The sequence below is a fragment of the Dendrobates tinctorius genome, unplaced genomic scaffold (assembly GCF_039654945.1).
Source record: "Dendrobates tinctorius isolate UK_male_01 unplaced genomic scaffold, ASM3965494v1 ptg000214l, whole genome shotgun sequence".
In the NCBI taxonomy this organism is placed as follows: Eukaryota; Metazoa; Chordata; class Amphibia; order Anura; family Dendrobatidae; genus Dendrobates; species Dendrobates tinctorius.
Window position 1 is genome coordinate 4,806,292 of NW_027361881.1, and position 14,081 is coordinate 4,820,372.

General features: G+C 42.3%; 1 protein-coding gene across 1 annotated transcript; it reads left to right on the plus strand.

Annotated features, from left to right (window-relative positions):
- The first annotated feature begins 8,829 nt into the window (after window positions 1–8,829).
- Window positions 8,830–12,670, plus strand: RRAD (RRAD, Ras related glycolysis inhibitor and calcium channel regulator). Its single transcript, XM_073554945.1, has 5 exons — window positions 8,830–8,952; window positions 9,284–9,640; window positions 10,793–10,866; window positions 11,555–11,759; window positions 11,917–12,670. Exons 2-5 carry the CDS (start codon window positions 9,286–9,288, stop codon window positions 12,192–12,194), a joined length of 912 nt encoding a protein of 303 aa, XP_073411046.1. The 5' UTR covers window positions 8,830–8,952; window positions 9,284–9,285; the 3' UTR covers window positions 12,195–12,670.
- The last annotated feature ends 1,411 nt before the right edge of the window (window positions 12,671–14,081 follow it).

The window sequence follows — 14,081 nt, forward strand, 5'->3', positions numbered from 1 at the left end:
CGGCTACTGCTAGTTGTTGTTGATAGGTTCAGGGGTCTGCAATCCGATAGCTGCCAACTTCTCTGGTTTTCTGGACTTAGCTAGTATTTCTGTTTTTGCCTCCTACGGTGACTCATTCATAACAAGAGGGACTTTATCGCCATATTCGTGTAGGGTGAAGGAGGGCCTCATAGCTTTATTAAGCGAGTTTAAATCTAGATGAAACGATGATAGATATTGTAAAGCCATTTTGCAATGTTTACAAGGATGCATTAGTATATGGTATTCAATCCCAATGGAAGTGATCTCGATCTATCAGAAATAGACCTTGAGCATCAAGATCTTAAGGGATTGCAAAATATAGACATACTTGCAGAAAAAGTGAAATATTTTGCATCTTCAGCAAACTACAAAAATCTAGCAACTCTTTCTGGTCATATCCTTGTGGCTAAGCCTCAAAGTGCTGATGAGGAGCGGCTCGGGAGCTCAGAAACTTTCTTGAAGAGCATGAAACGTGCCAGAATGAGTACTGAAATCGAGCCATTCAGTCACCTCTGGCTGAATGGTATCCTCTGGAAGCGGTACGGTTCTGGCTCCAATAATTACGCCACAATACTTTACATTACTTGTACTGAAGGGGACTCTGATGCCACATTCATGTAATGATTCATGTTCTGCATCCATGTTCTCATGGTGGTTCTGGTGCTGCATTCATGTACTGATGGCGGTCCTGATGCTGCATTCATGTACTGATTCTGGTTCTGATCTTCTACACATGTAGCAATCCATAATGCACTTCATGGCTATGTGTAAACTTTATCTCAAATCTCTAAGTTTTTAGTATTTTTATGAGGAGGATGTGCTAAAGTTTTGCTCCAAAAACTCATTTTAACTCAGAGTGTGTACACACCGATTTCTTTCTAGCTGAAACTGAGCAGAAACACTGTGATTCCTCCCCAAATACTTAAAACTTGGTTCTGGTGATGTATTAATGTACTGATGGAAGTTCTGGTGATGTATTCATGTAGGTACCCCTTTAAATTTTTTTAAAACCTTTAGTATTGATTCAGTATGGCAACGTGGCCTTTGGACCAAAAAATGCTGTGCACCCCTGATCTAAGCAGAGGACCTTAGCATTTCAATACAACATTGCTATTCCAGAGCTACAGTGTGTTTTTATCCAATATTGATTTGTGCAACAATATGGTAACCTCACACCCCACTGTCATCAGTGTCCAAAGGAACTGGATAAGATAAGGTTACCTCTAAGTCATAATCTATTAGTAACAATTGCCTGTGGAAACAGGTTACATGAAACCAAATCCTGAGCTGTGACAAGGATGATTTCTTTAAGGCTTTGTGCACACGTAGTTTTTGGCCTCTGCGGATTTTTGTATTGAAAACCGCATACAAATCCGCAGGACAAAAGTCCTGCGGTTTATCTGCGGTATTACACCTCATAACGGATGAGGTGTAAAACTGCAGCGTTTCTGCACCAAACAATTGACATGCTGCGGATTGTGAAAAGCAGCAAAACCGCGCGGAAAAATCCCCAGCATGTGCACTGCGTTTTTTTATTTCCATAGGAAATAAAGGTACTGTACAATGCAGCAAAATCTGCTGCGTTTCCGCAGGGCCAAAAACGATGCGGAAACGCAGCAGAATTCACAGCATGTGCACATACCCTCAGAGATAATGATGTGTGATGATAAGTTCACATTGACTCTCTATCAGAGAAAGCATAATAATATAACTACTATAATACTGCCCCCATGAACAAGAATATAACTACTATAATACTGCCCCTATGTACAAGAATATAACTACTATAATACTGCCCCTATGTACAAGAATATAACTACTATAATACTGCCCCCTATGTACAAGAATATAACTACTATAATACTGCCCCCTATGTACAAGAATATAACTACTATAATACTGCCCCTATGTACAAGAATATAACTACTATAATACTGCCCCTATGTACAAGAATATAACTACTATAATACTGCCCCCTATGTACAAGAATATAACTACTATAATACTGTCCCTATGTACAAGAATATAACTACTATAATACTGCCCCTATGTACAAGAATATAACTACTATAATACTGTCCCTATGTACAAGAATATAACTACTATAATACTGCCCCCTATGTACAAGAATATAACTACTATAATACTGCCCCTATGTACAAGAATATAACTACTATAATACTGCCCCTATGTACAAGAATATAACTACTATAATACTGCCCCTATGTACAAGAATATAACTACTATAATACTGCCCCCTATGTACAAGAATATAACTACTATAATACTGCCCCTATGTACAAGAATATAACTACTATAATACTGCCCCTATGTACAAGAATATAACTACTATAATACTGCCCCCTATGTACAAGAATATAACTACTATAATACTGCCTCCTATGTACAAGAATATAACTACTATAATACTGCCCCTATGTACAAGAATATAACTACTATAATACTGCCCCTATGTACAAGAATATAACTACTATAATACAGCCCCCTATGTACAAGAATATAACTACTATAATACTGCCCCTATGTACAAGAAAATAACTACTATAATACTGCCCCTATGTGCAAGAATATAACTACTATACTACTGCCCCTATGTGCAAGAATATAACTACTATAATACTGCCCCTATGTGCAAGAATATAACTACAATAATACTGCACCTATGTACAAAAATATAACTACTATAATACTGCCCCCATGAACAAGAATATAACTACTATAATACTGCCCCTATGTACAAGAATATAACTACTATAATACTGCCCCTATGTACAAGAATATAACTACTATAATACTGCCCCCTATGTACAAGAATATAACTACTATAATACTGCCCCTATGTACAAGAATATAACTGCTATAATACTGCCCCCTATGTACAAGAATATAACTACTATAATACTGCTCCCTATGTACAAGAATATAACTACTATAATACTGCTCCTATGTACAAGAATATAACTACTATAATACTGCCCCTATGTACAAGAATATAACTACTATAATACTGCCTGTTGTGAGTTCATTTTCCTCTTCATTACTGAGGCCCGAGGAACTCCCTCTTCTGGTAAAAGAAGGTAGTGAGCCTGATTGTCAAACACCTGAGGCTGATGATTGCGACTGGCTGGGTGGAGTTACGGACTGGAAATAATGCTGCCGACGCCCTTCTGCCCTGCGGGTCTCCGGAGGCTGTTTCTTCCTTTCAGGAGTTGAAGCGAAGATTCACCTCCGCCCCGGTTTTGCGGCAACCTGATGTCTCACTTCCATTCCAGGTAGAGGTGGATGCTTCTGAGATTGGTGCAGGAGCTGTTTTGTCCCAAAAGGATCCTGTAACATCCAAAATGAATCCCTGTGCTTTCTTTTCCCGAAAGTTCTCTCCATCTGAACGTAACTATGATGTGGGGAATAGGGAACTGTTGGCCATGAAATGGGCATTTGAGGAGTGGAGACATTGGCTGGAGGGAGCTAAGCATCAAGTCGTGGTCCTCACTGACCACAAGAATTTGATTTACCTAGAGTCGGCTAAGCGCTTGAACCCTAGACAGGCTAGGTGGGCCTTGTTTTTTTACACGTTTTGATTTTGTGGTTTCTTTTCTTCCTGGAACAAAGAATGTCAAGGCAGACGCCCTCTCTAGGAGCTTCCTTGCTGATTCTCCTGTGGTGACCAAGCCTGCTACCATCTTAGGCGAAGGGGTAGTTCTTTCTGCCATCTCGCCCGATTTGAGACGTGCTCTGGAAGAGTTCCAGGAGGACAAACCTGAGCGTTGTCCCAGTGCAAAGTTGTATGTTCCTGACCAGTGGAAGAAGAGAGTGATGTCTGAAGTTCATTGCTCTGCTTTGGCTGGTCATCCAGGTATTTTTGGTACTAGAGATCTGGTGAGTCGGTTTTTTTGGTGGCCCTCCTTGTCTCGTGATATCAGGAATTTTGTGCAGTCCTGTGGGACGTGCTCGCGGTCTAAATCGTGTTCTCGCTCTAGTGGGTTGTTGATGCCTTTGCCTGTCACCAAAAGGCCATGGACCCATATTTCAATGGATTTCATCTCTGATATGCCTGTCTCTCAGAGGATGACTGTTATTTGGGTGATTTGTGATAGGTTCTCTAAGATGGTTCATCTTGTACCACTCCCTAAGTTGCCGTCTTCCTCTGAGTTGGTGCCCCTGTTTTTACAACAGGTGGTTCGTTTGCACGGGATTCCTGAGAACATTGTATCTGACAGAGGAGTGCAGTTTGTGTCTAGATTTTGGAGAACTTTCTGTTCCAGGCTGGGAATTCACTTGTCCTTCTCCTCTGCTTTTCACCCTCAGACCAATGGGCAGACAGAGAGAACAAACCAGACCTTGGAGTCATATTTGAGATGTTTCATTTCTGCTGATCAGGATGATTGGGTTTCATTTTTGCCCTTGGCCGAATTTGCTTTGAATAATAGAGCTAGTTCTGCCACTTTGATGTCACCTTTTTTTTGTAACTTTGGGTTTCATCCTCGATTTTCTTCAGGGCAGGTGGAGCCCTCTGCCTGCCCAGTTGTTGACACTGTGGTGGAGAGAATGCACCAGATCTGGGACCAAGTGGTGGATAAGTTATCTCTCTCCCAGGAGAAGGCCCAGCGGTTTTCCAACCGACATAGGACCATTGGTCCCCAGTTTAAGGTTGGTGATATGGTGTGGTTATCATCAAAAAATATTGCTATGAAGGTGGCTTCTCCTAAGTTTAAGCCTAGATTTATTGGACCTTACAAGATTGTGGAGATTATTAATCCAGTCTCTTTTCGTTTAGCTCTTCCTGTCACATTTAAAATCCATAATGTGTTCCATAAATCTTTGTTGAAGAGGTTTGTTGAACCTGTTGTTCCGGGGGTGGCACCTCCAGACCCTGTATTGGTTGAAGGTAACATGGAGTATGAGGTAGAGAAAGTACTGGATTCCCGTCTGGCTAGACGGAGACTCCAGTATTTGGTTAAGTGGAAGGGTTATGGTCAGGAGGATAATTCCTGGGTCTCCGCCTCTGATATTCATGCCAAACGATTGGTGCGTGCCTTTCATCGGGCTCACCCTGATCGTCCTGGTGGCATAGTTGAGGGTTCGGTGACCCCTCCTCAAGGGGGAGGTACTGTTGTGAGTTCATTTTCCCCTTCATTACTGAGGCCCGAGGAACTCCCTCTTCTGGTAAAAGAAGGTAGTGAGCCTGATTGTCAAACACCTGAGGCTGATGATTGTGACTGGCTGAGTGGAGTTACGGACTGGATATAATGCTGCCGACGCCCTTCTGCCCTGTGGGTGATTTCTCTGTGGGATCCTTGGAGACCAGTCTGAATTCCTGCTCCTCCAAAGCTAAGTTTGCTGCTCGGCCTTTTGCTTTTGTGCTTTGACTTTGTTTTTGCTTTGTTTTTCTGGATTTCTGCCATTCCCTGCTGGGGTGTGCTGAATTCATTTAGCTCTGTCTTCTGAAATTACCTGAGTGCTGATTCAGTTTTTGAAGCCTAGCTGCTTCAGGGCTTTTTTTCATATCAGCTGGTGGGCTTATGTCTTTGATAGGGTTTTGGCAGATTGCAGACAGCAGCCTTCCTGTCCTTTGCTATCTAGGTAGTTTTGGGGCCCCGTCATTGCTCAGTCTATCTTTCTGTCTGTGTTAGTATTTTCATCTTGCTTCACCGTCATTATATGTTGGGGGCTGCCTATTGCTTTGGGGTCTGCTCTGGGGCAGTTTAGATTTCCCCTTTCTTTCTTTAGGCCTATGTATTTCTCTGGCTGTGATCGAGGGGTCTAGGGCATCGTAGGAACCCCTCACGGCTACTGCTAGTTGTGTTGATAGGTTCAGGGGTCTGCAATCTGATAGTTGCCAACTTCTCTGGGTTTCTGGACTTAGCTTGTATTTCTGCTTTTGCCTCCTACGGTGACTCATTCATAACAACTGCCCCATGTATAAGAATATAACTACTATAATACTGCCCCTATGTACAATAATATAACTACTATAATACTGCCCCCATGTACAAGAATATAACTACTATAATACTGCCCCTATGTGCAAGAATATAACTACTATAATACTATATCCCTCAGGAAGGTGCCAGGAAGGGCGCCGAAACGCGTAGGAAGGAATAAAGAAGTACTTTGTTACAACATCTTGCATCCCAGGTGATTTTGTGGACTCAGCAGCGCGGACTGTGGCACACCTTGCTTCCCATATTTTCTGGCAGTTTTTCCACATTGGAGTGGTCGGTGGAAGTCCTGCAGCAGCTGATACTGTGTTATGTCTTCAAGCCAGTTGTGGGTCACACAACTGGAATAGGTGAGTGGAACTGCATTACACCACTCACATTGTAGTGTCACTAGTGATAGGGCACTATTGCGCCTCTTGTTCCCCCACCCTTTTTGTATTGATATGTACAAGAATATAACTACTATAATACTGCCCCCATGTTCAAGAATATAACTACTATAACACTGCCCCTATGTACAAGAATATAACTACTATAATACTGCCCCTATGTACAAGAATATAACTACTATAATACTGATCCTATGTATAAGAATATAACTACTATAATACTGCCCCTATGCACAAGAATATAACTACTATAATACTGCCCCTATGTGCAAGAATATAACTACTATAATACTGTCCCTATGTACAAGAATATAACTACTATAATACTACCCCCATGAACAAGAATATAACTACTATAATACTGCCCCTATGTACAAGAATATAACTACTATAATACTGCCCCCATGAACAAGAATATAACTACTATAATACTGCCCCTATGTACAAGAATATAACTACTATAATACTGCCCCCTATATACAAGAATATAACTACTATAATACTGCCCCTATGTACAAGAATATAACTACTATAATACTGCCCCTATGTACAAGAATATAACTGCTATAATACTGCCCCTATGTACAAGAATATAACTACTATAATACTGCCCCCTATGTACAAGAATATAACTACTATAATACTGCCCCCTATGTACAAGAATATAACTACTATAATACTGCCCCTATGTACAAGAATATAACTGCTATAATACTGCCCCCTATGTACAAGAATATAACTACTATAATACTGCTCCTATGTACAAGAATATAACTACTATAATACTGCCCCTATGTACAAGAATATAACTACTATAATACTGCCCCTATGTACAAGAATAAAACTACTATAATACTGCCCCCTATGTACAAGAATATAACTACTATAATACTGCCCCTATGTACAAGAATATAACTACTATAATACTGCTCCCTATGTACACGAATATAACTACTATCATACTCTCCTTATGTATAAGAATATAACTACTATAATACTGCCCCTATGTACAAGAATATAACTACTATAATACTGCTCCTATGTACAAGAATATAACTACTATAATACTGCTCCTATGTACAAGAATATAACTACTATAATACTGCCCCTTTGTACAATAATATAACTACTATAATACTGCTCCTATGTACAAGAATATAACTACTATAATACTGCCCCCTATGTATAAGAATATAACTACTATAATACTGCTCCTATGTACAAGAATATAACTACGATAATACTGCCCCTATGTAAAAGTTGGTTGTGGACAGAGGAAATCACGACTACACATTATTCTGTCTACATGACAGACAGCTACTATTTCTTGCGGATCATTTAATCACACACATTTATTGACTGGTCAACAGAAATATGAATTATATGTCGATGTTGACGTCCGCCCGGCCCCTTCACAAGATCTTATATTTGTAGTCTATTCCTATGGAGATGTTTAGTGCAGAAGCTGAGTACATAGAGTGTGAATAGGTTTTTAATCAATAAGTTGCTTCATTTTTTAATTTTGGATGCATTTGAAATGTAAAGTAATTAATCATCATTTCCACGCGTGCCCGCATTCTCCACCACCTTCTGGGACTTGCAGATGGCAGTGATATTAAGCTCTAAATTCCCCCTGTAACCTCTGGGGTCCCTCATTCATGGAGTGGTGGTCTCACACACCCCAGGCACCCTGTGAATTCATGACATTGACACGCTGTGTGCAGTCAGTGGATGAATCCTGCCGGTGATCACATTGATACAGTTTGTTTTGGAGACAGAAGCTTCTGGAGTGATACAGTATCACTTCCTGAGCTGCACCTGTCATGGGGGGGGGGGGGGAGACACGTCACCGGGGCAGCTGTGGGGATACCGCATCCAACCTATAGGCACTGCCTGGTCACCTAGTCTGACTTCCAGCTTCTGCATTTGGCTCAGCTGTAACCCAATCCGGGACAACGTCACTGTCTGTGCTACTAATGGAGTCACATTCTACTCCCTGCACAGACGAGGCATCTGTAATGCAACCTGCTCGAAAAATTAGTCGTTCAGCATTTGCAAACTGCTAAAACGAAAAAGGAGTTAATGTGATAGCTGGATCACTGTCAATCAAGAGACAACTCATTACTGCATCCCCCAATTAATTAATAATCCAAAAACGTATGATCAGTTGTTACAAAGGGTTAATATGATTGCAGGAGGTCGGTGCAAAAATCCAACCAAATGCATTGTCTTGGACTACATTACTATTATTGCCTTTCGATATGGCCACATTTGCATGCCAGTTTATGGAGGGGGGCAGATGTTCAGGGTCTTGGCATGTCAATCCTTTTGTGCCACAAGGCAGGAGAGCCTGACTAAGCATGGGAGCCTGTGATGTCACACAGTGGACTAATATGGAAGTAGGGAGGGTACAGGGCTCTCATATGCTGGGCTGGCAGTGACGTCACGGAGGGTGCTAGCCCCCTAGGCATACATAAGAGCCCAGCTACCGGCATGATCAACAGAGGAGCAATTCCTGAGACGCAGCTCAGTCCAACCTCTAGGATTACTGCAGGGACTCATCCGCGAACCCAGTGCAGAAAGTAAGTAAGCCATTTATTGCAATATATATGCCTATTCCTTCACATGAAGATACTTTACAGATAAAGTTGTGCAGAACCGTCCACGCTGCTCATAGACCGGCACAACATTAAGGATGCAAATCAATGCAAACCTTTCCGCTTTCAGATATAGACATTATAAATAATGTAACGTCAGGAGACTGGTTAACTAAATGGCAGATGATGTAGGTGGAAGGAAAAGTAGCACAAAGCTCAACTGGGTGATATCGTAACAATGAATCCATGAAGGGGTTAATGCGGAATTATACGACTGCCTAGAACATTCGTAACTGTCCTCTTCTTTCCCTTTAAGACATGACCCTGAACCGCAGTGACCGGATCAAGAGCCTGGAGAAGAGACGAGGGAGCATGCCATTCGCGGTGCACCAGCAGCTCCACCGGAGGAGCATGCCGGTGGACGACAAGGAGTTACACGGAGGCTCTAAAGCCAGCGAACTGGCCAAATTGGTGCGCTGCCCCTCCTACAACCCCGGAGATGAGCAGCGAGAGAGCTGGACCTCCGATTCCTCCGACTCGGTCATCTCCTCTGGAAGCGACTCTGAAGAGCAGCTCTTTAAAGTCATCCTGCTGGGGGAACACGGGGTGGGCAAGTCCAGCTTGGCTAGGATTTTCGGTGGAGTGGAGGATCTGCAGGATGTAGAGGAGGCAGGTAAGCCACCAAAAACAAAATTTGACTACAAGACTTCACCCAAAATGTGCATGCAAAAAGGTTCCAAGGAAGTGAAGTGTGTGAGCCTTTGTTCTCTGGGATCATCCATTTGAGAACTAGGGATGATGCTTGTCAATTATTTATGTGGGGGGTAAAGTCTCTCGGAGGTGACAACGTGGCTCTGATGTGGATGCCCTATAATAATGTCGTCCGCCATCCCCTATAATAATGTCCTCCGAGGTGCCTATATAATGTCCTTCCTAGGGACATGTATAAGATCCTCTGCGATGCCTCTGTAGAATGTCCCAGGCGATGCCCTGCAATAACGTCCTCTGCGGTTTGGTTCCCTATATAATGTCCTCCGAGGTGCCTATATAATGTCCTTCCTAGGGACATGTATAAGGTCCTCCGCGGTGCTCTATGGAATATCCTCTGCGATGCCTCTGTAGAATGTCCCAGGCGATGCCCTGTAATAATGTCCTCTGCGGTTCGGTTCCCTATATAATGTCCTCCGTGGTGCCCTATAATAATGCTTCCTAGGGACATGTATAAGGTCCTCTGCGGTGCTCTATGTAATATCCTGTGCGATGCCCTGTAATAATGTCCTCTGCGGTTCGGTTCCCTATATAATGTCCTCCGCAGTCCCCTATAATAATGTCCTCTGTGGTGCCCTATGGTAATTGCCCCTGTAGAAGTAGTGCCACCTCTGCTGCATCTCGGATGCTCAGACGGCCGGGCTGTGTGCTCTCGGTGTTGGGGTGCTATATGTAGACCCCCAGGGTCCGTTCATCCTTTCCGCAGGGTTTGGCATTAGATTCGCCCTCGGGGTGCATCACAGGCCCACAATGCTGGATACTTGCTCAGTGTAGGAATATTGGATGGATCTTGCCGTGAGCTCCCGACGTGCAGAATATTCATTTAGTGGAATTAGCGCTCCCTTCTTGACGAGATGACACAATCCTTCCTGATTCCGGTTATATTTAGATACAATTGATTGGAAATTTCAGCCGTTTGTTACTTAGCACAATACTTTAACCCTCCGCACTCCAGAAATAACCCTCATTATGTACAGATGTAATTTTTTTCTATTTTTGAATGTCAATTTTTTTTTAATATATTTCTCTGATCAAAACATTTTCATTTTTTTTCAAGGAAACACATATGACAGATCGATTGTGGTAGACGGGGAAGAAGCGAGTCTCTTAGTCTTCGATATTTGGGAGCAGGTTTGTTACCGCCTTCTATTTCCTTCACATCTCAGGTGAATCCTACAGAATCCACAGAAAAAAAGTCACTTAGTAAATGCAATTACAGTACATATTATACTTCAGAGCTGAACTCTCAGTGCTGCAGCTTCAGAGCTGAAATCTTCCAGCATCCCCTGCTAGTTCGGTGCCTACCCAGCGCTTGCATTCTGGAAACACCAAGCGCTGGACGTCCAATCCAAGAACTAATATGTTATGTGTTTTTTTTTAAACGCCAGCAGAATTGTAAATTCAGCTCTGGAGTATAATGCAAACTGTAACTGTATATTATACATAGGATGTGAGTTAGGCTTTGTGTTCCTTATCATTAGTGAATTCCAACATTTTATCACTCCTTTCACAGGAGCCATAAATGCCACATCTTTTTATATGTAATAATACCCCATTTTTTCTTATTGTAATTTCTACTACTGACCACCAGGGGGCACAATTTTTTACATAGACATCAATTAGACCCAGCAATCTAATATCCCTTTAGAATAGATCATAGGCTTCGGATGCAAAAAAAAAAATAAAAATGAAAGCTCCGTAGACAATGTGCTTGCAATGCACGCATCTAATTTGCATAAATAATTACCCCCTAAGTGACTGATGTGTGATAATCGCTGCAGATTTCTTGGTAATTAACATTTCACGTTTGCGCTTCTAGGATGACAACCACTGGCTGCACAATCAGTGCATGAAAATGGGAGACGCTTATGTCATCGTGTACTCGGTGACAGACAAAGCCAGCTTCGAGAAAGCGTCCGAGCTCAGAATCCAGCTGCGCCGAGCTCGGCAGTCCGAGGACATCCCCATTATTCTGGTGGGAAATAAGAGCGATCTGGTGCGGTCACGGGAGGTCTCTGTAGAAGGTGAGCATAGATGGTCAGATAAGAGGGGCTGTGCAGTAATAAAGCCATTATTCATTACTTAAAGGGGATTCTTATAACTCATCCAGTTCATACTCAGACCGTGGTGGTCTTTCCTGCTTTTTTTTTTTTTAACATTCCTTCTTATTTCTTCCTCCAGAGGGTCGAGCGTGCGCTGTGGTATTTGATTGCAAGTTTATCGAAACCTCGTCCGCCCTCCACCACAACGTCAAGGACCTTTTCGAGGGTATCGTGCGTCAGATCAGACTCCGCAAAGACAGCAAGGAAGACAATGCAAGGAGAATGGCCAGCAGCAAAAGGAGGGAAAGCATAGGGAAAAAAGCCAAGAGATTCCTGGGGAAGATCGTAGCCAAAAATAACAAGAAGATGGCGTTCAAGCAGAAATCCAAATCCTGCCATGACTTATCCGTCCTCTGAAAAGCTGAGAAGAGGTGGCCGGACCCTGGAGGAAATACTTGACTTTCTTTGAAATGGATTTAAACGGATCTAGAACTCAGATTTTCATTTCTAATTTATGCCTTAATAAGCTGGACTTGAACGTGGTGTTGAGACATCGGAACGTTTCGTGCAAGGATTTATCGGCAGTCAGCGACTTCGTGCCTCCTCTGTGTCTGATCGCAACCGGTTGGTTTGGAGTTGAAGAGAGAAAAATCTCATTATCTACTTTTGTGTTAAAACTTGAATTTTTGTACGCGGGCTCGTACACCCCACTCCTGTTTTACCTTGCAGGTTCATGTTCATGTGATCACATTGGCACAGAGACCTCTGCAGTGATGACGTGTAGGCTACAACATTTTTTTGAACTGTATTGCACTTCGACGAATTGTTATCAATTTATTATTTGTTTACAGGAAATATTTTATAATAAACTATTTACTGTTATAAACCCCAGATTCCGGCGTCCTACCTGACGAGACGGAGACGTAAGAGTTAACACCAGGTGTACATCAGTTTGGTAACCTGGTGTGGTATAGTGGGAGTTGTAGTTTCAATACAGTAGAAGACCCATAGGCTAAAGACCATAAATGTATGAAAAGTGGTTCGAAATATGTAAAAGGGGTTGTTGTAATGTGTTTCAATACAGTAGAAGACCCATAGGCTAAAGACCATAAATGTATGAAAAGTGGTTCGAAATATGTAAAAGGGGTTGTTGTTTTAATTGACAAAAATGGTCACTGTCACGTTTTTAAAATGCCACCCTGTTCGGAGGAGCTGTATCGTGTGTGTAAATGCCAGAGATGCCAAAGAAACGCTGGGACAGGTGAAGAAATTTACAAAAAAAAATATATATATATTATTCATGTGTACATACAAATGATATGACAGGATATTAAATAAATTTTCTCTTCGACTGAGAAGATCTCAGTCTGCCGAGATTTATTTCAGCTCCTGTCATTTTGTGTGTATATATCAAACATATAGCTTTTGCGCACTTGCAAATTAATGTAATACTAAAGGTGTGAGGCCCCTTTTGGTCTTTGTATTGGCGGGGGAAGCCCCCTCCAGTGCTGTGCCTCATCATCCACCCATCTTTGCCAGAAAGGTTTCTTTACAAGCTAAGTTTGATTCCTATCTTGTCCCCATTTTTATGGAGGCCAGTCTTGGCCATGGAGATGCGAGTCACTAGAACTATGGGACCTTTAACAGTTTTTGATTTAAGAAAAATGTTTCCCCAAGTATAGCAATATACCATATGTGATTGTGCAGTGGCCACAGTGTATTTATGCACGTCCATGTTAATTTAATACTAAAGACATGCAGACCATGTCCTCTTTTCTCTGGCAGTTCTAGTATGTATGCTTACGATACAGCTCCTCTGACAGTTGAGACGCAGGTGTCGGACAGTGTTTCTATAGACTGCAACCCCTCCTTACACGTGATTAGAACAGACTGTTTGAATTACGTGATGGGATCATTTTATTACACTCTTGAAGAACCCCTTTAAAGGGGTTGTCCACCAGTAGGACAACTCCTTCTTGATCAAAATGTTTTGCCCTTATAAAATAATAACGCTCATACTTATCTCCCATGCCGGCGCCGTTCCCACTGTTTCAGCACTCGCAGACTCAAGGCTCCGATGCTATTCTTGCGACAACTGACCAGGGCACTCAATCAGCTCTGGCGTCACTGTCTTCACCTACTAACAAATTGAACGTGAAGAGCGAGTCCGGACCACAGCTAATATCGGACATCCTCTTCCTTCTCAATTCGACAGGAGGCGGTGACGCCAGCTTTGATAGGTTGGCGGCGTCAGATGTCACAACAACAGAACGGGAGCCCCGGCAGACAGAACACCAACAATGT

Coding starts and splice junctions, on each gene's coding strand:
- RRAD (XM_073554945.1), top strand. CDS start 9,286: ATGACCCTGAACCGCAGTGACCGGATCAAGAGCCTGGAGAAGAGACGA. Junction 9,641..10,792: donor GCAGGATGTAGAGGAGGCAG/GTAAGCCACCAA, acceptor TTTTTTTTCAAG/GAAACACATATGACAGATCG. Junction 10,867..11,554: donor TCTTCGATATTTGGGAGCAG/GTTTGTTACCGC, acceptor TTGCGCTTCTAG/GATGACAACCACTGGCTGCA.